This window comes from Tiliqua scincoides, chromosome 7, assembly GCF_035046505.1.
Source record: "Tiliqua scincoides isolate rTilSci1 chromosome 7, rTilSci1.hap2, whole genome shotgun sequence".
NCBI classification, from domain to species: Eukaryota; Metazoa; Chordata; class Lepidosauria; order Squamata; family Scincidae; genus Tiliqua; species Tiliqua scincoides.
The window spans coordinates 43,738,875-43,762,756 of record NC_089827.1 but is presented as its reverse complement, the minus strand read 5'-3'; the positions used below and the strand labels follow the sequence as shown (position 1 = coordinate 43,762,756).

Below are 23,882 nucleotides of genomic sequence, written 5' to 3'. Positions count from 1 at the left end.
GTTTTTAGATAACTGGTCACAATCCGTCTTGGGCTTTTAAAAGGTAAAAAGCAGATTCAGACTACACTCAGAAACTAACTAGTGGCTAGTAAAGTTGCATGAGGGCTGTCCAAATGTGATAGCTGTAGCCAGTCCTGGTTAGCAGCCTTGCAACTGTATACTGTACTGAACTAACAGCTTTCCACATGGCCTTTGGAGGTGTGGCGATGGGAACTTTTGAACAGCATTTTCCACAGACCTTCAGCCTTCTAGCAATTCCCTGCTGCACACAGAGCAAGGTTTCAACACCACTGCACTAAATGTTATTAACAGCTGGAAGGCTCATTTTTTTCTACCATGGAGAATTTCTGTCACAACAAAGGCATTCATCACAACATTTGCATTTTTGCTACAAACATTAGTAACAGAGGAGAGTGTTCACTGAAAAGAAGAACTTTGCAGTCAGTAACTGAAAATGCATCTATTATTGCCAGCTATTAGTAATAGTGATTCAAGTGGATCAGTCAAGGGGCTGTGAGACTATGCTGCGAACCAGAAAGTCCCCAATTCAAATTTGCCTTTGCCATGAACTCATCTGTAAGTCTTAGGCAAGCCACTATCTCTCAGCTCCAATACCATGTCTGCAATGTGGGAAGGAAGCTACTGGCTGCCTTAGAGGCCAGGTGCAAAGATTATCTACATCAGTAGTTCTCAAACGTTTAGCAGCGGGACCCACTTTTTAGAATAAGAATCTATTGCAACCCATAGAAGCAATGTCATGATCAGAAGTGACATCATCAAGCAGGAAAATTTTTAACAATCCTAGGCTGCAATCCTACCCACGCTTACCCAGCAGTATGTCCCATTTATTGTCATAGTTAAAAGTATATACACAATAGCTTATTAAAAATACAGATCTCTAACATTTCCCCAAATGCAGTCACATGCCATGGTAATATAAAGCCTGATATATTAAAAACAAAATATTGAAATGAATGGGGACCCACCTAAACTTGGCTCATGACCCACCTAGTGGGTCCCGACCCACAGTTTGCGAAACACTGATCTAGATAATGTATTGAAGGCATAATAAGTATGGGTTTCAGAGACCTATACTTAAGCAGAAACATACTTCAGTTGAAACATTTATATATACGACATAAACAAAATTGTTAACAACTTTCCGTAGTGGTTGAAAAACAGTATAGAAATATTACTATAAAACAGTTTTCTCCTTAGTGAACTACTCTGTAGTAACTGTAACACTACTCCCTAGCGAACTACTCCGCTTTTTTGTTGCGAATGTACAAAATGGACCTTAAAGGAGCTTTGATGAGGAGGCTGTGTTTGCATTAGTTGCACTTTACAACTTACATTTTACAAGAAGTTACAATTCGCATTTGTATTAGCTGGAGAGGAACACAATTGTATTAGCTGGAGAGGAACTCCTCCTGACCGAGGAGTTATGTCAGATAGAGGTTAAAAGAGAAGACATTTCAGACCTCATTGATAAATTAAAGATCAATAAGTCACCAGGCCCTGATGGCATCCACCCAAGAGTTATTAAGGAATTGAAGAATGAAGTTGCTGATCTCTTGACTAAGATATGCAACTTGTCCCTCAAAACGGCCACGGTGCCAGAAGATTGGAGGATAGCAAATGTCATGCCTATCTTTAAGAAGGGAAAGAGGGGGGACCCGGGAAACTATAGGCCAGTCAGCCTAACATCTATACCGGGTAAGATGGTGGAATGCCTCATCAAAGATAGAATCTCAAAACACATAGATGAACAGGCCTTGCTGAGGGAGAATCAGCATGGCTTCTGTAAGGGTAAGTCTTGCCTCAGAAACCTTATAGAATTCTTTGAAAAGGTCAACAGGCATGTGGATGCAGGAGAACCCATAGACATTATCTATCTGGACTTTCAGAAGGCATTCAACACGGTCCCTCACCAAAGGCTACTGAAAAAACTCCACAGTCAGGGAATTAGAGGACAGGTCCTCTCATGGATTGAGAACTGGTTGGAGGCCAGGAAGCAGAGAGTGGGTGTCAATGGGCAATTTTCACAATGGAGAGACGTGAAAAGCAGTGTGCCCCAAGGATCTGTCCTGGGACCGGTGCTTTTCAACCTCCTCATAAATGACCTGGAGACAGGGGTGAGCAGTGAGGTTGCAAATTTTGCGGACGACACCAAACTTTTCCTAGTGGTGAAGACCAGAATTGATTGTGAGGAGCTCCAGAAGGATCTCTCCAGACTGGCAGAATGGGCAGCAAAATGGCAGATGCGCTTCAATGTCAGTAAGTGTAAAGTCATGCACATTGGGGCAAAAAATCAAAACTTTAGATATAGGCTGATGGGTTCTGAGCTGTCTGTGACAGATCAGGAGAGAGATCTTGGGGTGGTGGTGGACAGGTCGATGAAAGTGTCGACCCAATGTAGTGAAGAAGGCCAATTCTATGCTTGGGATCATTAGGAAAGGTATTGAGAACAAAACGGCTAATATTATAATGCCGTTGTACAAATCTATGGTAAGGCCACACCTGGAGTATTGCGTCCAGTTCTGGTTGCCGCATCTCAAAAAAGACATAGTGGAAATGGAAAAAGTCCAAAAGAGAGCGACTAAGATGATTACGGGGCTGGGGCACCTTCCTTACGAGGAAAGGCTATGGCGTTTGGGCCTCTTCAGCCTAGGAAAGAGACGCCTGAGGGGGGACATGATTGAGACATACAAAATTATGCAGGGGATGGACAGAGTGGATAGGGAGATGCTCTTTACACTCTCACATAACACCAGAACCAGGGGACATCCACTAAAATTGAGTGTTGGGAGAGTTAGGACAGACAAAAGAAAATATTTCTTTACTTAGTGTGTGATTGGTCTGTGGAACTCCTTGCTACAGGATGTGGTGATGGTGACTGGCCTGGACGCCTTTAAAAGGGGATTGGACAAGTTTCTGGAGGAAAAATCCATTACGGGGTACAAGGCATGATGTGTATGTGCAACCTCCTGATTTTAGAAATGGGCTATGTATCAGAATGCCAGATGCAAGGGAGGGCACCAGGATGCAGGTCTCTTGTTATCTGGTGTACTCCCCGGGGTATTTGGTGGGCCGCTGTGAGATACAGGAAGCTGGACTAGATGGGCCTATGGCCTGATCCAGTGGGGCTGTTCTTATGTTCTTACAAGTACCATTTTATTAGGTAGAATCACTCAGTTTGCTATTAAGTACACTGACCTGTCTAACCCATTATGGTTTGGTCTGACTGGGTGCTCTTCTCCAGGGTCTTGAACTGAGACTTTTTCTAACTTTGCTACCAGAGCTAAGGATAATAAAGATATCAGGATTAAACCTGCCAAGCATGTGCTCAGTCACTGAGCTATAACCCCTTATACAGCTCATTGAGTAGCCTCAGGCAAGTCACTATAGCTCAGCTTCAGCCTTTTCATTCTAAAATGAAGACTACAACAGTCTCTCAAAGGATAAGAAAGGGTAAGTATCATACATTGTAGTGGTTATCTACACAGGCGCTGGGCTTAGCCTTAGTAACATGGCAACCGGCAGGCAAACTTGCTGGTTCCCCCCCACTCAGGCACACCAGAGTGAGCCAGTTGCTGAGTCTTCGCCCAAAGCCTGTAAACAGAGGATGTTATGAAGAAGCGCTTATCTAGGAATGTGTACTGCGGTTAAGCCAGAGCCAACAGGTTTCTTAGCAGTGCAGATTTCAGCAACCTTCAATAATTTTCCCTAGTGTCTTCATGTGCTTTGAGAATGAATCAAAGTCTGAGGAAGCTAGCCAGGAGGACGGACTTCTCTCTCAATCTCATACTGTCCTACTTTCGGCTTAGCTCTCCCTGCATCAACTCCCTGAATGTCTGCTGTGTCTCTCATTGCTCTGACTTCTTGCTGCTCAAGTTCTAACTTTCAAACCCTCAGAGTGCTTCTGCTTTTAGCACTCTCACTCAGGCACCAAGGTTCTAAACCCTGGGTGCTTCCCAAGCAGCATTGCGCTGCAACAATACATCCTGTTACAAGGTGGCATGTAAGTCAGCTTTGCAAGGATGTGAACAAAAGTTACTAAGCCATATTTATTGATTTTTTAGAAATTTGATTATCAGACCTTGTGCTAGTTATCTGCTACACAACTGTAACCTGAAAGGAAAAAGACAGAGTGCTAACTTGCTTCCAGTTCTGAAAGGCTGCTTGCCTCAAGAGAAGTCATAAGAGCATAAGAACAGCCCCACTGGATCAGGCCATAGATCCATCTAGTCCAGCTTCCTGTATCTCACAGTGGCTCACCAAATGCCCCAGGGAGCACACCAGATAACAAGAGACCTGCATCCTGGTGCCCTCCCTTGCATCTGGCATTCTGATACATAGCCCATTTCTAAAATCAGGAGGTTGCACATACACATCATGACTTGTAACCCGTAATGGATTTTTCCTCCAGAAACTTGTCCAATCCCTTTTAAAGGCATCCAGGCTAGACACCGTTGCCACATCCTGTGGCAAGGAGTTCCACAGACCAACCACACGCTGAGTAAAGAAATATTTTCTTTTGTCTGTCCTAACTCTCCCAACACTCAATTTTAGTGGATGTCCCCTGGTTCTAGTGTTATGTGAGAGTGTAAAGAGCATCTCTCTATCCACTTTATCCTTCCCATGCATAATTTTGTATGTCTCAATCATGTCCCCCCTCAAGCATCATCAGTAACTTAGTAAAAGTCTTAGATAAGTCTTAGTAATGTGTCACAGGGTGGGCACAACAGAGGCTGTCTATAAGTCCGAGCTCATTCACAGAGAAGTTTTGTTTTCAGCAGAGTTTAACTTTCTACATGGATTTCCACACAGAGCACTACCAACAGAGTGTAACACAGCACCAAAAATGACTGAAACAAAATGTTGCCTGATCTCACAAAACTCAGCACCTGGTCAATCACTTGGTTTAAACTGTAAGGATTCCATTTAGAGATGACTACTGTATTACAAACAGCAAAGTAGTATCAGAATATTGCAAACTAAAAACTAGGTTGCACCTGGTCTAAATTGATGATGTCACTTCTAGGTTCAAGACATCATGTTCTGGTGTGTCCCAACAGACTGTCACTCTAATAAGTAGGTGTGTGTGAGAACCACTGGTGTATAGGATTGCAGCCTCCCTGTTCATGGGAATCCAGCCAGCATGTTTCTTAACTTGTAGGTAAGCACATGACTAACACAGAAACTAAAAGGAAAAAGGAGGGAAAGCCTGAGGGTGGCATCCAGCTCCATCCCACAAGGGAGGTCCCAGGTTTAAGGCTGCAACCCTACCCACACTTACCTGGGAGTAAGCCTCCTTGAGTATAATGGGCCTTACTTCTGAGTAGACATGCATGGGAGTGGGCTGTGAGACTGTTAGCAGGAAAAGGCCCAAGAAGCCCTTGGGAAGTGCCAGGAGGCTGGGTGCTGCCCTTCCCCAGCAGCAGCGCCCAGAAGACGCCCAGTCAGGCTCAGACCCTCTAGAGGGGCCTCTGCCTCGCTTAACAGCTGAGGGAGGGAGGTCACCAAGGCAACGCTCTCACCTGTACTGAGGAACTCAAGCCAGGCCCCCTCCAAGCGGTACCCAAGAGGAGATGCAGGCACTTCCGCCCACATCAGAGCCTACTTCCGTTGGGCCGTGCCGTCACTTCCGCCCGTATTCGGGCCCACGCGGTTTCACTAGCCGGCTCCGCAGGCACTCACTTCCGCCCTTAGTTGCTCTCTACAGGTCCTCAGGAGGTGCAAAAGACCCGCGCTTTCCGAACGCGATGTCTGTGTATCTTTTTGCAGCCGCCTCCCTTTGATCAAGAGCCTGGCACGAGCCTCTTGTGGGTGGAGCTCTGGAAGCTGATGCGCCGCAGCAGTTTTCAGGGAGGGAGGGGCAGGATCTCCTTTTTCATGGGCACTCCCGGAAGAGGAGATGGGTTAAAGCCCACTCCTAAACAAGTCTACTTAGGCGTAAGACCCATTGTAGTCAATGGGGCTTACTCCCATGTAAAAGTGTATAGGACTGCAGACTTACAGCCCACTCCGATGCATGTCTACTTAGAAGTAAATCCCATCATAGTCAATGGGGCTTACTCCCAGGTAAGAGTGGATAGCCTATGCACACTTTCCTAGGAGCAAGCCCCATTGAACAGAATGGGACTTACTTTTGAGTACACTTGCTTAGGATTTTAGTCTGGATTTAGCTTAGGGCTGTTTAGTCTGCTGCAGCAGAAATAATAAAGAGGCTTGTGTGGCACCTTGAAGGCTAAGAGCCCAATCCTAGGCATGACTACTCAGAAGTAAGCTCCATTATAGTCAATGGGGCTTACTCCCAGGAAAGTGTGGCTAGGATTATAGCCCACCGCACTTAATTGTGGATACATTTATGCTGCAATAAATTATTTTGCAATAATAAATAATGCTGCGATAATTACTTTCAGGTACCACAAGGTTCTTTGTATGTGTGATCAGAGAGGGCCATTTGTAGTAACTGTGTAGGAGAGTCAAAAGTGCAACATCTCCATGCAGAGGAAGAAATTGCTTGTAAATTTCTGCCAGCTGTTCAAGACACAGAACCACAGAACACTGTAAAAGAAACCAGGATAATTCAAGAAAGGGGATGTTCAGCCCTAATGGCCCCTGTTCTCACCAGGTAGTGCTGTTTTCCCAAACAGTGATAACTAAAGATGATCAGGTCCACAAAATACATCACTTATTGATGGAATGGGATATTCTTCAGTTAGGAAGCTGTACTACTTTTCTTGCTTGTTTTTTTTTAATCAAATGGATTTCGTTTTACTGTTTGTTGTTTATATTGAATTTAAGCTATTTCTGCCCAACATTGCATATATGCAACAGGGATAAAATGTGCACCCCTGTGAGCTGGGTAGAAATGAGTTAATTTATGTAAAGTGCTTAGCTCCACAGAATAATTAACTCCATATTCAGCTTGTGTAAATTCTACAGAATCCTGTATTTACCTAGCACCTCTAAACCAACCTATAGCCTAAACCAGCCATTTTCATCCACCGTGCCATGGCACATTGGTGTGCCATGAGTGGTCCACAGGTGTGCCACAGGAATTTGGGAGAAGGTCATTTATTAATAGGGCCAATGGGGGATGTGAAACCCCCCACTGGTAGCGTAGGTAGCATACCAGCCCCCCACTGGTAGCATTGACTGCGTTGTCAATTGCCAAAAACCTTATGGTGTGCCTTGACAATTTTAGTGCCTTGTTAGTGTGCCATGAAATGAAAAAGGTTGAAAATCACTGACCTAAAATGTAGATCTGTGTTTCTCAACCAGTGGTATGGGTACCACTGGTGGTACTTGCAGGACCCCTGGACCCTAGCTACCCAGCAGCAAGACCAGGAACATGACACAACAAAGAGCTGTAGGAGGCTCGGCTTGGTGGGCAGAACTCCAAAGTGTGCTTTTCCGCCCTTGAAAAAGCCCTCCTGTTCACCCTGAGCTTCTTACTGGTGTTTGCCATGTCACATCTGTCCTCTCAACCCAGATGTAACGGGGATGATGTCATTGCCAGTTACTTCTGGTGGTACTTCAAATAGGTGGACTATGTAAAAATAGGTGGAGAAACCAGTCCACAGGCCTGATATTTGACACTTCTGAGTTAGGGCCCAATCCTATCCAATTTTCCAGTGCTGGTGCAGTTGTGTCAGTGGGGTGTGCGCTGCATCCTGTGGTGGAGGGGCAGTCACTGGGGCCTTCTCAAGGTATGGGAGCATGTGCCCTTTACCATGGGGCTGCATTGTGGCTACACTGGAGCTGGAAAGTTGGATAGGATTGGGCCCTTAGAATTTAGAGTTAAAAGTATTTAGTAAACTTTGGGTAAGATCCAGAGCGGACACTGGGGGACAGGACAGGGACCTGCCCTGCTGAACCCTCAGTACCAATGACAGCTGTAGTAGCCAGTGTGCCATCAGGGGGTTAGTGGGTGGTGGCACCATGGAGGGCCCAGTGCAGGTCTTTGCTCCAGAGCTCCCAGTAACCTGGTGCCACTGCTGGGTACATCATTCCTAGTCAATGCAAAGGAATAAGGGAGAGTCACAACTTCTTCCCAACTTTGGATAAAACAGGCAATACAGGGCCCAATCCTATCTGACTTTCCAGCTCTGGTTTAATTGCAATGCAGCCCTGAGGTAAGGGAACAAATGTTCCCATACCTTAAGGAGGCCTCTGTGACTGCCTCTGTGATAGGATGCAGTGCATGCCCCATTGGCACAACTGCACTGGCACTGGAAAATTGGATAGGATTGGACTCACAAGCAGTTAATAAAGACCTCAACTGCTGAAGTTAACATGGGAATGAACTGTTGCTGTTTGAACTGGTCAGGGTGCTTGCATTTCCGTTGCTATCTTGAGAACTGAAGCATAGCATCTCCCCTGCCTTTTGCCTTCTTGCTTTTGTCGGCTACTGTTTTGGAGAAGAGCAAATAAAGGAAGTCGCTGGGAAGTGGTGACTCATTCTCACATGCGTGCTCTTTCTTCCCTCCAGATTCCATTCCTGATGACGGACAATTAAAATGCATTTGAAATCCGGACTGTTGGCTCCGTTTCTTTATTAATTCCTCCACAGGTAAGGCTGGGCTGTTTTCACACTTGCTTTTTTTGGCAAGCATTCCAGCAGCTACATAATAATCCCAAAAAAATATTCATGGAATGTGCCCTTCAAAAGTTGATGTGGGGGAAAAAAATGAATTGAAAACAATTTTACTTTTTTATGTCAGACATGACCTGCTTGATTTCAGTGAGCAATAAGATATATGTGCCTGCCTCGGTCTACAGTCATTCTCTGCTTTTACCCCAAACCACACCCAAGCCAGGCTTGGTTAAGCCTTTCGCAGCATCTCTTCTTTTCGGTGTAAACTGGCACACAGTATTCAGAAGTGAAGGTTTGCGGGGAGGGTTTTTTGCAGTCCTTTTCAGTTAGTTTTCTACTTGCAGGGAGATTTTTGTTTTTCGGTTGGGGAGCAGTCAAAAATAGGATCACCCCCCACAGTTTGCTCTCCCACCTCATCATCCTGCTGCAGGCACAGAGCAGGCCTAAGATAGGAGACAAGCAGCCATCGGAAACTGAGCACAGAGCACACGTATGTGGGTGGAAGAACCTGTCAGAACCAGAAGAGGAGAGCGGATGAAGAAGTAGTAATCCAATCTATCCCAATCCATTTTTATTTATTCTCTGGTTGATGGAAAGCTCTTCAAGTCCTTCACAATTACTTCAGATAAAAATCCAATTCAATCCAATTCAGAAAGCACTACGTTAAGAGAGAACGGGCATCTGTCGTGCCAGAATAGACTGGAGAGAACGGAGAGAGAACCAGCGGCGAGAAAATAAACAACTCATGCAGGGAGACATTTTGAACAACTGGGCTGGGAAAAAATGAATGCTGTACCAAGCAAAAGACCTTCGCCTGGAAGGCAGTTGAGCATTGCTATCATTGTCCAGATTTGGGGGTGTGGGGGTTGAGCCTAAGAAAGGGCCAGCTCCTGATGCCTGAGGCAGCATGCCAAATGCTGTCCCCTTACCTGATGATGTACATGCCTCTGGTCCTCTACTCTCCAGTGTTCTAGCTCATCACTCTTCTCCCCTCCATATTACCTCTCCCCCTCTCTCTCCCTCTTCCAGTCCAGGGAGTGAAATGAGAAGGAGAAGTAGTGGAGGCAAGTTCGCAGACGGAAATGGGTGCCTCCCACCGATCTGCTGTCTGAAGCAATCACTCCCATTGGCCTCATGGATGGGCCAGCCCTGGGTGTCTTGCACAAAGCCATCAAGTGAACTCACAAGGTTTAGAACCAACCCACACGATCTGTTAATTGCACGCTTCAGCCTGTGCTTCCATCACGTCACTGGTCATCTCAGCGGAAAGGAGGAGCCGTGCTCGGCCAGCATCTGGAATGTTCATCTATATGACACCTTCTTCCTGAAATCCCTGCCACTTTTCATTGGCATGTGCTAATCAACTTGGATGTTAAATCTGAAAGTTTCTATTGCCTCCTGCTGCAGTGGAAACAAAATGAAAACTTCTGAAAGGCTCGGAAACAGAGCAAAACAAGCAGAACAAGAAATCTCCAGTGGATTAAAACCAGCCGTGCAAAATTCCTTTGTCTTCTTCACGCAATTGTTTGCTAAACATGTTTGTCTGTGTGTGGGAAGGGGGAAATAGCTTCATTAGAAGTAGCATAACGCTTTTCACAGGGACCATGGGGGAATGGTGAACTGCAAAATGTTTTTTCTTTGCCATTTTCTTCTTAATTGGAGAAAAAACAAGTACTCAAATCTCCTTTTAAAAAAACAACAACCCAAGTTATAATTGGACATACGGTATATTTGCAGTCTGCGCAGAAAGAGACGTACTCTGGAATTAGTACAAGGTCACTTGAATCTGCTTCCTAGCACAGTACAGCTGCATAGCACTACAACTTTGTACCCTGACATTTGTTTGGGACAATGACCTTTTCCCAGTTAATGAGGCAATATTGCTGCGCTCAACTCTGCAGCCTTGTGCGGTTCACCAGAAGGAGCAACAGCCAAGGGGCTTCCACTTGAGGCTTGCCAACTGAGGGTTGAGGGTTGCCCTCAACGCTTTGCATTAAAATTCCAGTATGGGCCTGGGAAGCAAAGACACCCATGTCCAGCAGGGGAATCCAGAATTCATTCAGGAACAGAATTAGAGCAGAGCCCAGTGAGTTTGGGTATGTGTGGGGCTGGAGTCCAGCACACATTCTGCCTGTTCACCAGGGCTGCACTGTTAGCTTGATTAATTGGATGAATTAATCAAGTCGTACATTTTAGTTGACTTAAAATGTGCCCCAAATAATTGATAATCTGCTTTTAAACAGTGTTTACTTCGTCCTTGACTATATTTGCACATAGCGGTTGTTCCACACCCACAAATCTATACTTTCTACTAGTTTGATTACATATCTCTAGAAGTGTGATTTTTCAGTGACAACAAAAAACACTAACACCACTTCTTGCACTTCTCAATTTTGTAAACAAACAGACATGAAACCCAAACTGCAAAAAAATAAAACATCTATACATATTGGTCATTGTAGGCTGGTTGGACTGGATTGGGGGAGTGCATGGGTGATTACTATACTTGCATCTGCTGACAGTATATCACCTATACCACCTACCTAGTACACTTTTAAAGCAATTATAATTTATAAAATGTGCCCCTGGAACAAAAACACAAAACACTGCTTTCTGCACATTTCCCCCTTGGGAAAAAATGAAATCTGCAAAAAAAAAAAAAAAAAAACGTTTACATATATGCTCCTCTTGAGTTGGCAACCTTCAGTCTTGAAAGACTATGGTATCGTGCTCTGAATGGTGGTTCTGGAACAGCGTCTAGTGTGGCTGAAAAGGCCAATTTGGGAGTGACAATCCCTTCCACACTGGGAGCAAGTATAGTGTGTCCCTGGTCTGTCTCCCTGGCTATGGGCCTTCCTTCTTTGCCTCTTTGCCTCGGTCTGTTGGCCAGGTGTTTCTTCAAACTGGGAAAGGCCATGCTGCACAGCCTGCCTCCATGTGGGCCACTCAGAGGCCAGGGTTTCCCACCAGTTGAGGTCCACTCCTAAGGCCTTCAGATCCCTCTTGCAGATGTCCTTGTATCGCAGCTGTGGTCTACCTGTAGGGTGCTTTCCTTGCACGAGTTCTCCATAGAGGAGATCCTTTGAGATCCAGCCATCATCCATTCTCACAACATGGCCGAGCCAACGCAGGCGTCTCTGTTTCAGCAGCGCATACATGCAGCGCATACATGTTAGGGATTCCAGCTCGTTCCAGGACTGTGTTGTTTGGAACTTTGTCCTACCAGGTGATGCCGAGGATGCGTCGGAGGCAGCACATGTGGAAAGTGTTCAGTTTCCTCTCCTGTTGTTAGCGAAGAGTCCATGACTCACTGCAGTACAGAAGTGTACTCAGGGTGCAAGTTCTGTAGACCTGGATCTTGGTATGTTCCATCAGCTTCTTGTTGGACCAGAGTCTCTTTGTGAGTCTGGAAAACGTGGTAGCTGCTTTACCGATGCGTTTGTTTAGCTCGGTATCGAGAGAAAGAATGTCAGAGATCGTTGAGCCAAGGTACACAAAGTCATGGACAACCTCCAGTTCATGTGCAGAGATTGTAATGCAGGGAGGTGAGTCCACATCCTGAACCATGACCTGTGTTTTCTTCAGGCTGATTGTCAGTTCAAAATCTTGGCAGGCCTTGCTAAAACAATGCATGAGCTGCTGGAGATTTTTGGCAGACTGGGTAGTGACAGCTGCATCGTCGGCAAAGAGGAAGTCACGCAGACATTTCAGCTGGACTTTGGACTTTGCTCTCAGTCTGGAGAGGTTAAAGAGCTTTCCGTTTTATCTGGTCCAGAGATAGATGCCTCCTGTTGCAGTTCCAAAGGCATGCTTCAGCAGGACAGCAAAGAAAATCCCAAACAAGGTTGGCGCAAGAACACAGCCCTGCTTCACACCGCTTCGGATGTCAAAGGGGTCTGATGTGGAGCCATCAAGGACTACAGTGCCCTTCATGTCCTTGTGGAAAGATCTAATGGTGCTGAGGAGCCTGGGTGGACATCCGATCTTGGGGAGAATCTTGAAGAGGCTGTCCCTGCTGACCAGGTTGAAAGCCTTCGTGAGATCTATGAAGGCTATAAAGAGTGGCTTTTGTCGTTCCCTGCATTTCTCCTGCAGCTGTCTAAGGGAGAATACCATATCAGTGGTGGACCTGTTGGCTCGGAATCCACCCTGCAATTCTGGATAGATGCTCTCTGCAAGTACCTGGAGCCTCTTTAGTGCAACTCGGGCAAACAGCTTTCCTCCAATGCTAAGGAGAGAGATGCCACAGTAGTTGTTGCAGTCACCTCTGTCACCTTTGTTCTTGTACAGCGTGATGATGTTTGCATCCCTCATGTCTTGAGGTACTCCACCTTCTCTCCAGCAGAGGCAGAGGATTTCATGCAGCTCAGTGATGATGATCTCTTTGCAGCACTTTGGGACTTCAGCAGGGATGCTGTCTTTTCCAGGTGCCTTGCCAAGTTCAGGGCCACGTGAAGTTCTTCTAGGGTTGGTTCACTGTCAAGCTCCTCCAGCACAGGCAGGCACTCAATGTTGTTCAGCGCTTCTTCGGTGACTACATTTTCTCTGGAATATAGCTCAGAGTAGTGCTGCACCCAGCGTTCATCTGCTGCGCCCAATCCTGGATGACCTTGCCTGTGGCAGACTTCAGAGGAGCAATTTTCTTCTGCGTTGGACCTAGGGCCTGCTTGATACCATCATACATCCCCTTGATGTTGCCCATGTCAGCTGCTATCTGTATCTGGGAACAGAGCTGGAACCAGTAGTCATTAGCACATCTCCTGGCAGTCTGCTGGACTTTGCTGTGAGCAGCTCGGAGGACCTGCAGGTTGCACTCACTTGTACAGGCCTTGTGTGCTGCTTGAGCTCTCCTCTTTTCCTCAATGACTGGTGTCAGCTCCTCAGAGTGGGCTTCAAACCAGTCTGCCGCCTTGTTGGTCTTCTTGCCAAATATGGACAAGGCGGTGTTGTAAACGGCATTCTTGAAATGTTCCCATCTGTTGGATGCGTTTGCATCGGCCAGGCCTGGAAGAGATTCCTCAAGCGCTTGTGCAAATTCCTCCACTTTTCTCTGATCCCGGGTCTTGCTGGTATCAATGCGATTGATGCAATTCCTTTTTCGTGTAATACAGTCGCTTTGTTTGCAGTTTCACTCTGCTGCACACCAGGGAGTGGTCAGTGCCGCAGGCAGCACCCTGATAACTGGCTGTGATCTTGATGCTGGGAAAGCTGGAGCGTCTGGTGAGAATCAGGTCGAGCTGGTGCTCCTCTACACCTCTACATATATGCTGTGTAGGATCAAGCCAAGAGTTCATCTAGTCTAGCTTCCAATATTTCACAGTGGCCCACTGGATGCCTCTGGGAGCACACAAGACACCTATATCCTGTCACCATGCCCTGACGTTCAGAGATAACCTACCTGCAAAACACATAGGTTGCATACAAGTCATCATGGCCTGTAATCTGTCATAGTCAGGATTGGGCCCTTAGCCAAATGTTCACCAAATTGCATACAGCCGTCTTTGGGTTATCCTTCCCCACCATGAGTCACTTAAAGGGACCTTGTTGTTGTTTTTTAAAGGCAGAGTGGGAAGAAGCCAGTCTTGCCTTTTCTAGCAAAACAAAGAAACAGGACATGCCATTTTTTGCCCAGGTCAATTTTGCACTCCTAGTTGAAACCCTGCTGATCCGAACCCAATGCTTTGAAACATGTGTGGTGTCAGACTTGTGAGTCTCTAATTCAATGATTTTCAACCTTTTTTGTCTCATGGCACACTGACAAAGTACTAAAATTGTCAAGGCACACCATCAATTTTTTACAATTGACAAGGCACACTGGGCTGTTGATGGGCAGCTCACATCCCCATTGGCCCTATTAAAAAACGACTCTCCCCCAAACTCTCACGGCACACCTGCAGACCATTCACGGCACACCAGTGTGCCATGGCACAGTGGTTGAAAATGGCTGCATCTAATTGGAGGGGGGGAGGGTCTCTTTTTTTAAAAAATATGCACATTTTTAACACTTCTTTTTTTAGATAAAAGATTGTAGAGGAAACATACGATCCTGCATGCAAACACACATAACTACTATAGGAAAGTAACAAATACAAAAATGATGACTGCATAATGAGGGACTTTTTTGCTATTTTAATGCATTAAAATATTATTCAAAAAATGATGGCTGCGGGTTAGGAATAAAGAAAAAGACAGGGGCATGACACTAGCTAGCAAATTAAAAATAAATGAATTTGTATCTAGGTGGTACACTCTTACGGGGGAAAGACCTTCAATGTCACATATAAAAGATGACCAGATTATTGTTGCGTTCAGGCAGCCCGATCCTAACTAAGGGCCCAATCCTATCCAATTTTCCAGTGCCGGAGCAGCAGTGCCAATGGGGTGTGCACTGCATCCTGTGGTGGGGAGTCAGTCACAGAGGCCTCCTTAAGTTATGGGAACACTTGTTCCCTTACCTTGGGACTGCATTGCGGCTGTACCAGTGCTGGAAAATTGGATAGGATTGGGCCCTAAATTCCTTCACAGCAGTGCAGCCTGTGGAGGAATTGCGGCTGCTGGAGTTCTCCTCAGGGTAAGGGGACATTTGTCCCCTTGCCCTGGGGTAAGCATCAGCAGCCACAATGTGCTAGATATCGCTGGTGCAAGTCCACACTAATCCGCACTGGTCCACATGTCTGGGAATCAGACTGGGAAGGGGAATAGGATACAACACGTACCGGCACCACTGATCCTGCTCCCTCCTGGGGTCGATCTGGCCACACCATCCTTGTCGCCACCCTTCCTCTGCCCTGTCCCACCTCCTCCCCACCCTCCCTCCACCATTCCCACCCCTACACTGAACTTCCCTGGTCCAGTGGGCAGCCCAGCGAATGCTGGTGTGTGTGAGAAGGCTCTGGACTTCCTGCCAGTGTGCTGGCTTCTTAGGACTGGGCCAAAAGTTGGGTTTCTAGGTTGCCTTGTTTGTTGAGTTGATTTGTTCTTCCTCAAAAGGTGTTTTTTCTGTCCTTGACTTTCCAACCAGAGGACATTGCTGATACTGTTACGAGAATACCCAGCATCCAGTGCATTGAAACAGGGTATTGTGACGGATGTGCTGTGCAGCAACATGACCTATTCTAATTACAGTTGAATCGGTCCTGACATCCCATCTCTAATCAATACCCTAAGCTGTAAAACTATATAATGCTGAATTAAGCACACAATGTCCCTAATAGGTGTATGACATCATCCTGCGGTGGCAACAACATTGTGATGCCATAAGAGGCTACATGATTTGGATCGTATTAAAAATGTCAGCGGTCTGGAGGAAATCAATACTTATGAATATCTGAGCTGGAATGTTGGACACTGTACAGATAAGAAAGCAGGCAGGATGCAATTATATCAATGATCTGGGATGGCCTTGTTGGAGGAGTTAAGTGTTTCCCAGAAACCTATCACCATTGAGGAGCTGCCAATCTGTGGTGATGAGCAAACTAAGTAAAAGATAATGAAATATCAGATACCCAGGGAGGCATGTAATGTAAATGTACCTTAATGGAGAAGGACCCATTCTGGTCAGGGGCTCCAGGGCTAGAACTAGGAACCTCACAATCTGAGCGTGGTTCATGATCTAGGCAGCTGCTTGGGGCTAAATGTGCAACCACACCTCCAAGGCTTCTGAAATCACAAAATGAAAAATGCATGTCTTTTTAGACCTTGTGGCAGGCAGGACATGTGAAGCCTCAGGATGGAAATGCTTGTTGCATTTCAAGGGAGAAAGACAAGGGAATAAGAACAGTCGGGGCAGGTATGGCATCTAGAGAAAGAGGACAGAAAAGGTATCTGCAGCAGCTGCAGAGAGTGGGGCTTTCAATGAAGGTGGGAGGGGAGAAAGAGAAGAAAACAGATTGCAGGCTGGCAGCAACAGAACTGGACAAAGAGTCCTCAGCTATGAGAACCAGAAACCAAGGCTGAGACTGGGGAGTCAGCCAGAAAGCCTTTGGACAGAAGGGAGGCCTTTGGTGAGCCAGCCAACCTGCCCTTGGCTTCAGAGTAGGGAAAAAGGGTGAAGAGGATCCCTGCCTTAACCCATTTTTGCCCAGACCACATTTGGCCCCTATTGCATATATGCAATGTTGGGAAGAAATGGCTTCAATAAGGTCAGATAGATCCAGGCATACTGAGGCATAAGGCCAACTGAGGCAAATGCCTCACGTACAGATTAACAGGGGAATGCTCACCTCCATCAACCCACTTACCTCCACTCCTCCATCCTCTTTCATTGCATGGATTGGAAAAGGAAGGGGGGACAGAGTGGAAGTGTCAGTGAGGCTGGTGGGCTAAAAAGTGACCCTCCATATTTCCTCTTCTGCTCCCTTCCCCTTTTCCAATCCAGGGAGTGGGTGCAGCACCAGACAAGAGGGGGCAGTATTTGACATGACACTTCAGGGGCTATGAGGTCTTGGGGGAAAAAAAATAAACTACAGTGATACAAGCCTTTGTGACCAGACCTTCCCATACCGACATGTTTCAATAAAGCTGACTGAACTGAAAGAGGTGGTCCTGAGTCCTGCTGTCCAAAAGAGAGAAGACAAACAGACAAATGGTGCATTTAGGGCTCATCCCTCCCATCTGTCTCTCCTAATGAAGAAGGAATGGATCCTTTGTCTGTGTCTTGAGTTCATGATACAGTAGAAGAAATATGGGATAAACAGTAGATGTAATGCATAGAGCAGGGGTGTCAAACTCATTTCATACAGAGGGCCACATAGCATTCAGGATGCCTGCTGAGGGCCGGAAGTGATGTCATTAGGTAAGAAGTGATGTCATTAAACAGGTCATAACTAAACATAAACACTTTTTTCTCACTTAGGAACTCATTAGCTGCAAATAACAAAAGAGAAAATATATGAATCTTGATCGTATTTCAAGATATGGGAGATCCCAATTTTCATGTGGGCTGCCCTTTCAGCAGTAACACCTCAGCACTGCTCAGCAGCTGAGAGCCTGAGGGCTGGATGAAAAGCTTCTGCTTTTCAGGGGAAGGGGAGGGAGGGGTGGATTCAGGTGGCACCAGTATGTCCCAGGAGCCTATGCTCTCTTTTTGAACCCGCCCACCCCTTTTTGTTCTTCAGACATACACCAGCTGTATAGCTGACATAGGTCCAAGGAGCCCTGGAAAGTTGGATAGGACTGGGCCCCAAGTTCAGTTAACCACAGTTCAGTAAACCACAGTTAACACATTCAAATGCTCAACAGCTCATTGTAAATGCAAGCTTCACAACGGGGGGGGGGGCAGGATGCACAACCCCTAAATGATGCAACTTCCTAGTGCTCCCCCCCCCGGCCTCTCTTATAGTAGTTCAGATAGCTATGAAACACCCTTCCTCAAGAAGTACATCTTGCTACTTCATGGCTAAGGGTGTGTCCACACACACAAAATTTTAGGAGCAAACCCGCTGTGGAAGTGTACCCGGTGCATTTTGGTCAGATATATAACCTGACCTATGTAATATGATATATAATTTTCTGCCTTTGGAGGGAAGACATTCTTCCTGTTTCTCCTGAACTGGGTGAACTCATTAGCTCACATCCCCTGTTTCTCTCAAAGCAGGTTTCCAACCTTTGAACAACTTGATTCTGTTTTATTTTCTTAAAATAAGCAGGGGGGAAACTTGTACATTCAACCAAATCAATGTACTTGGTTTTCAAATAAAAAAATGGACAGCTGGCTGAAAGAATATAGCGTAGGAAAACACTGGCTACTGAATACACATTCGGTTTGCTGCCCAGGATGCCTGTCAAACGGATTATTAAGATAGAGGAAAGCCAATCTCAAGCCAGGAGAGGAAAAAAACTGCGGCCAGCTGTGATTTGTATGTACCTTGTCATGTCGCTCCTCTTAATTTGCTGCCGGTTGTTGTTAAGTCTGAGCCGGTAGGCTTGATTTGAATATCGTGAGTGCTTTTTCAGATGTTGTTGTACATTGCCTCGAGTACTTTATGGTGGAGGTGCAATTTATAAGTATTAAAAAATAATTATAAACGAATACAATAGAGGTGGTAAACAACTTTGCCAATTATGTAAATGCTAAATAATAAGAGTAATGATATGCACCCACCTCTCAAGGGAAGACTGTGTCTGGTGACTGGGTGGGGGAAATGGCACTTTTTCAGACCTGAGGTGGTGTAATTGAGCTGCGAGAAATTAGAGCCAGGACTTGCACTTTTGGTTGTTACATGCCTGCTGTTTGTACGGGAACAAGGATGGTTAAATGGTCATGTTGTGAATACTGAGGAAGATGCTTTGGCTCTTTGCAGTGGCATAGCTAGCCGGGTCCTGGGGAACACTTGTTCCCGGGCAACAGAAGGGTAGGGGCGGCATTCACCACCACCCCTGCACCTGCTGCCTTCCCCAAGAGGCATTCTGAGGGGTGTCTGAAAACCAGAAGTGTAATTTAAAGGCCCTCCTGAAGCCTTAGAAGCTCTTCTGAGGACCGGGAAGACCACACGCAGAACACCTCTGGGGGGTGGCAGTGGGCCCAGGAGAGTGTGGGAGAGGCACCCCTGGAGATGTGCCCTCAGGTGCCATAGTGGCTAGGACTGCCACTGGCTCTTTGACAGAACATCTGCTCTGCATGCGTGTTCACTCCTTGACACCTCCAGGTAGGGCAGAGAAAGACACCTATCTGAAACTCTGCAGAACCTCTGCCACTCAGTGTACAGACAATACTGAGCATGATGGATCATTGCCTCTGAATACCAGTTTTGGGGGAGCAATGGTTCGAGTAGGGCTGGCCCATTCATGAGGCCAGCCAAGGTGGTGGCCTCAGGAAGCACGTTGGCAGGAGATGCCCACCTCATCCTGCCTACCTGCCTTTGCTGCTGCTCCTTCTGCTCTCTGGATTGGAACAAGGAAGAAGGGATGGGCCAGAGATGAAAGTGTGTAGGAGAGGAGAGTGTCCATCTCCAGTTCAGGAAGTAGGAAGAGGAGAGAATGGCACATTCTCAGAGGAGGACAGCATTTGGCTCAATATCACAGTTACCAGATCTTGGTCCAGCCTTGGGCAGGAGAGAAATATATCATTTTTCCCCACTTGTGGGCTTCCAAGAGGCAGCTGGTGGACCACCGTGGGAAACAGGGTACTGGATTAGATGGGCATTTGGCCTGATCTAGCAGGGATTTTCTTATGTGATGGTTTGGCTCAGTAGAAAGCAGCTTCATTTGGACTTTGAAGGAACTACAAGAAGGTGAAGGAGGGTATTTTCCTTCTCCTCTCTGTCTCCCTTGCACCCCAAAAGCTTCCCCTCATCTCCTTATACCCCTCCCCACCATAGGTTGGGGCATTTTCCTTTGCAATTGTTCTTTATGATTGTCTAGCATCTTTTGGTCCTGACAGGATCTGGTGAATGCTGGAGCTGGCTGGTATCTTTTCCTGAACGGTGATTCAATGCAGTTGTTCTCCAGCGCAAAATGCCTGGGAGCCTTTCTGTCCACCTTTGCTGCACAAAGCGGACTGTGCAAAGGACTTGGGAACTCGACCTTTTCAGCAAGCGGGAAGGTGGGTCGGGCTTTGATGCAGCTCAGGCAGTTAAGTCAGAGAGCATTAGGGCAAAGCAACAGCAAAAGTGGCATTCTGAAGAAAGTGCCAAAAGAATTCAGAAAAAAAAAATGTCAAAAGAATATGGGGGTGGGAGAAGGCTGCCAAATAAAAAATGCGAGAGGTTGAAATAACGCAAGATAATTCTGCATGGTAGTAGCTCAAATCCAGCAAATAAAAAAGCTGTGACTTGTAGAAATCATGTAACTTAGGATGCAATCAAAAGCTGCCCTTAAGCCAGCACAAGACCCTTGCACTAACCTCTGGCTGTCTCAAATGTGCCATAGAGCACGTTCGTGGCACTGCAGGAGTCAGGTGCAAGGATGGGCAGGGGCCTCCCCACACTGGATCGGGACCTTTGCTGGTAAGTTTGTGCTGGCAGTGGAGTGCTGGTGCAGGGGTGTGGAGAGGATAGGGGGCGGGCTTTTGGGGGGTGTTTGAGTGGGGGACGGGATGGTGGGCAGGCCAGTGGGCAGGCCAGGCCCAGAAGGGGGGTGGGACTGGCCTCCAACACTAAGACTGGATCCTAACCGCCCCCTTGAGTAGCCCCGTTTTACGCCAGGCTGTTTGGATCTGCACCAGTGATTTAGCTGGCGCAGTTCTGAATAACCCTACTGCGGTGGCTGGGGCATTACTTGGGGTAAGGGGAAATTATACCTGAGCTGCACTACAGCCAACTCCATCCCTGTGCTGAATATGGTGCAGGCCCGTTGGCCTGCCTATTCCAGCGCAGGTAAGGATTGGGCTGCCCGGCTGCAATCCTATACACACTTTCCTGGGAGTAAGCATCACTGGATACAATGGGACTTACTTCTGAGTAGACATGCAAAGAATTGTACTCTAAGCAAGTTTACTGTCACTTTGTCCAATACATATGCAGCTTCTGTTAGTGATGGTGTGGGGAGCGGAAAAGAACTACAGGAAACACAGCTCTAAGTGCTAAGAGTTGTCAGTCCTGTTGATTCCCCAGCCATACTACTCAGTTTCTGAGATTTCATCCAGCATTGCTCTGAGGTTTAAAAGCATGCCTTCAGAACAACAAGGACTAGAAACTTGATTTCTTCATTTAGAAAAAGGAAAGTTGAGATTGGCTGTGTGCCAATGGTTGCACTAAATTATAAGCAACCCTGATTGTACTAGAGGATACATCATAGAGACTAAACTATATTTTCAACTGTCTGCTTCAGGGAGAAAAAAAAAAAAGACCAAACAAGTAAAAGACAAAAAAAAAGTATAAAAAGTATAAAGTCAAAGAGCAGCAGCTGTTTGCTAACATTCAGAATGATTAGCACTGAACACAGTGTAGCCCTTCTGAGTAAATACAGAGAGGATTGTAATGTGAATGTCTCTAGGATCCAATATGATGTAAGATGGAGGCAAGGGGAGGGATATGGAAACATTTTGCTAGGAGAATGAGGAGGATTCCTGTGCTATTTGCATATCCTGTTGGTTTTCAAAGTGGGTCTTCCAATTCAGAAATTAACAGCCAATCCTATGGGCCTGCTGCACTACTGGAACCAGCGTTCTGATGGTGCAGCGTGTTTTATGCTGTTCACAAAATGCAACCCACCATTCTACACAGCTGGGCTGCCCCCCAAGTGAGTACAAATCAGCACCCTCTGGAGAAGCCCTAGCACCAGGAAGTTGGTGCAGGGGTGGGCAGCACAGGGAGGGGGAGGAACAGGGCAGAGACTGGGGAAGGGAGGAGTGTGGATTGAGGCCAAGAAGAGGGTGGTAATATTCTATCCCTTTTTCCAGGCTCAATCCACCTACTCAGGTCCACTGACACTTGTGCCAGCAAAAATTTCTGGTCAACAGGGCAACAGAGGCTTACCCCCAGACAAGGGAACAAATGATCCCTTACCTGAAGGTGTCCTCTGGAACTGCCCCTCTCACAGGATACAATAATAATAATAATAATAATAATAATAATAATAATAATAATGGTATTTATATACCACCTTTCTTGGTCTTTATTCAAGATGGTTTACATAGGCAGGCTTATTTAAATCTCCTTAGGGATTTTTACAATTGAAAGAAGGTTCTTTTTTTCAAGAACCACAACATTCAGGTGTTACATTCTGATCTGGTTTCACATTCTGGCCTCCATCCTCCCACGCTCAGAGCAGATGGAATAGCTAGGCTTCAGCTTGTCAGCTGCTTCAAGGTTGCATGGTTCCGGTGGCCCCGAACTGGCGACCTTGTGGATGTTATCTTCAGGCAGATGGAAGCTCTACCCTCTAGACTAGACCTCCTGCCCAGTGGTCCTACAATATGTGCTCCAGTGGTGTGGCTGCATTGGCAGCAGGGGTGGGGGGGGGATAGGATTGGGCTCTTAGGCTGCAGTCCTATACACACTTTCCTGTGAGTAAGCCCTACTGAATACTGTGGGACTTCTGAGCAGACAGAATTGAGCTGTTACTGATGGTTTTGTTTGAATGATATTTTTTTTTAAATATGGGGGAGGAGTGCTCCAAAGAACTTAAAGAGCCTGGTCGATTAAGGAGTACCACAGAAAAGCTAACCTATACATTGGCTCGATTTCCTGGCTACTGCAAATGCTCAGAAACATCTCCAATGCCTTTTGTAGTCAATAACCTGATAGGAAAAGGCTGGTGTTCTTTTGTTTTTTCCCCCCACCTTCTAGTGGATCTGAATTTTTTTTTTTTTAAACACATAACTGCTTACCACTTATCACAGAGATCTTATGTCAGGTATAACATCAGTGTTCAAGACCTGCAGGTGCTTGCGCATGGCATTTATCCACAAAACACTTTCTATCAAATCAACCAAAGATGCTGCAGTACGTTTGGTCTTTGTGAATATTGGCCTACGGGAGTTTATGCCACGTGGCATTTTTTAATACCTGTTTTAAAAATCTACCCCATGCATATTTGCAAGGGAGGGATTTAAAGTCCCAGACAAAACATTGCAGCTTTCTCTTAAAGCAGTGAAAAGACACAAGGGGAGATTACAAGCAAAACAAGACTGAGATTGCTACTTTTGCCATTCATCCCCAACCATATGGCAATCAGAGGTACACTGCCTCAGAATCTGGAGGATCTAGTTTTAGCTAATGGAGCTAACTTAGAACTTTCTTCCTAAATGAATGTCTCCCCTTCTTATTAACAAGCCACTTACATAACAGGGATGTGCCATAGTCACAGCACTGAATCGGCTCCCAAGTCACCACCCCTTAACTTGAGTTGCCCATGAATCATAGCAGGTGGCTGTCATAACTCACCCAGAGCCATTTTTCGAGCCTCGCCCAGGCAGGGAAATAGCCCTGGAAGAGGTTCCCATTGCAAAGGAACAGTAACACTCCTGGAGCCCCTGAGCCAGCAAAGAAGCTGAAGAGGGGAAGGGGGGGCCTGAAAATCTCTGTAGCCAGAACACATGCAACAAGGTGGAGCTAGCTAGCTAACTCACTCACTCACACAGGCAGGTGTGGTAGCAACAGAGGGGATTGCTTTAAAAAACCCAGGGAGTGTTTGCCAAATTCCCCCCCCCCCCAGATGGTGCAGGCAATCACCGACACAAGCAACCCCCTCCCATGGTACAGGCTATCACCAACACAAGCAAGCCTTCCCACCAAGCAAAGCATGAGATGTAGCCTATAATCCTTTCCACACTTTCCTGGGAGTAAGCTCCATTAAATGGAATGGGGCTTACTTCTGAGTAGAAACACATAGGGCT

At 46.3% G+C, this 23,882-nt stretch overlaps 1 protein-coding gene across 2 annotated transcripts in view; it reads right to left on the bottom strand.

Moving 5' to 3' along the window:
- Positions 1-5,612, bottom strand: part of WASHC1 (WASH complex subunit 1) — a 50,967-nt gene extending 45,355 nt beyond the window's left edge. The window contains exon 1 of one of the 2 annotated variants that reach the window (XM_066633198.1): positions 5,541-5,612. Coding sequence is in view for 1 of the 2 variants with exons in the window: in XM_066633197.1 (XP_066489294.1) it covers positions 5,300-5,353 (54 nt within the window). In the remaining variant the exon portion in view is untranslated. Of the gene's footprint in view, positions 1-5,299; positions 5,370-5,540 lie in introns of those variants that run through there. The other variant, XM_066633197.1, reaches the window with a different exon arrangement.
- Positions 5,613-23,882: the final 18,270 nt, after the last annotated feature.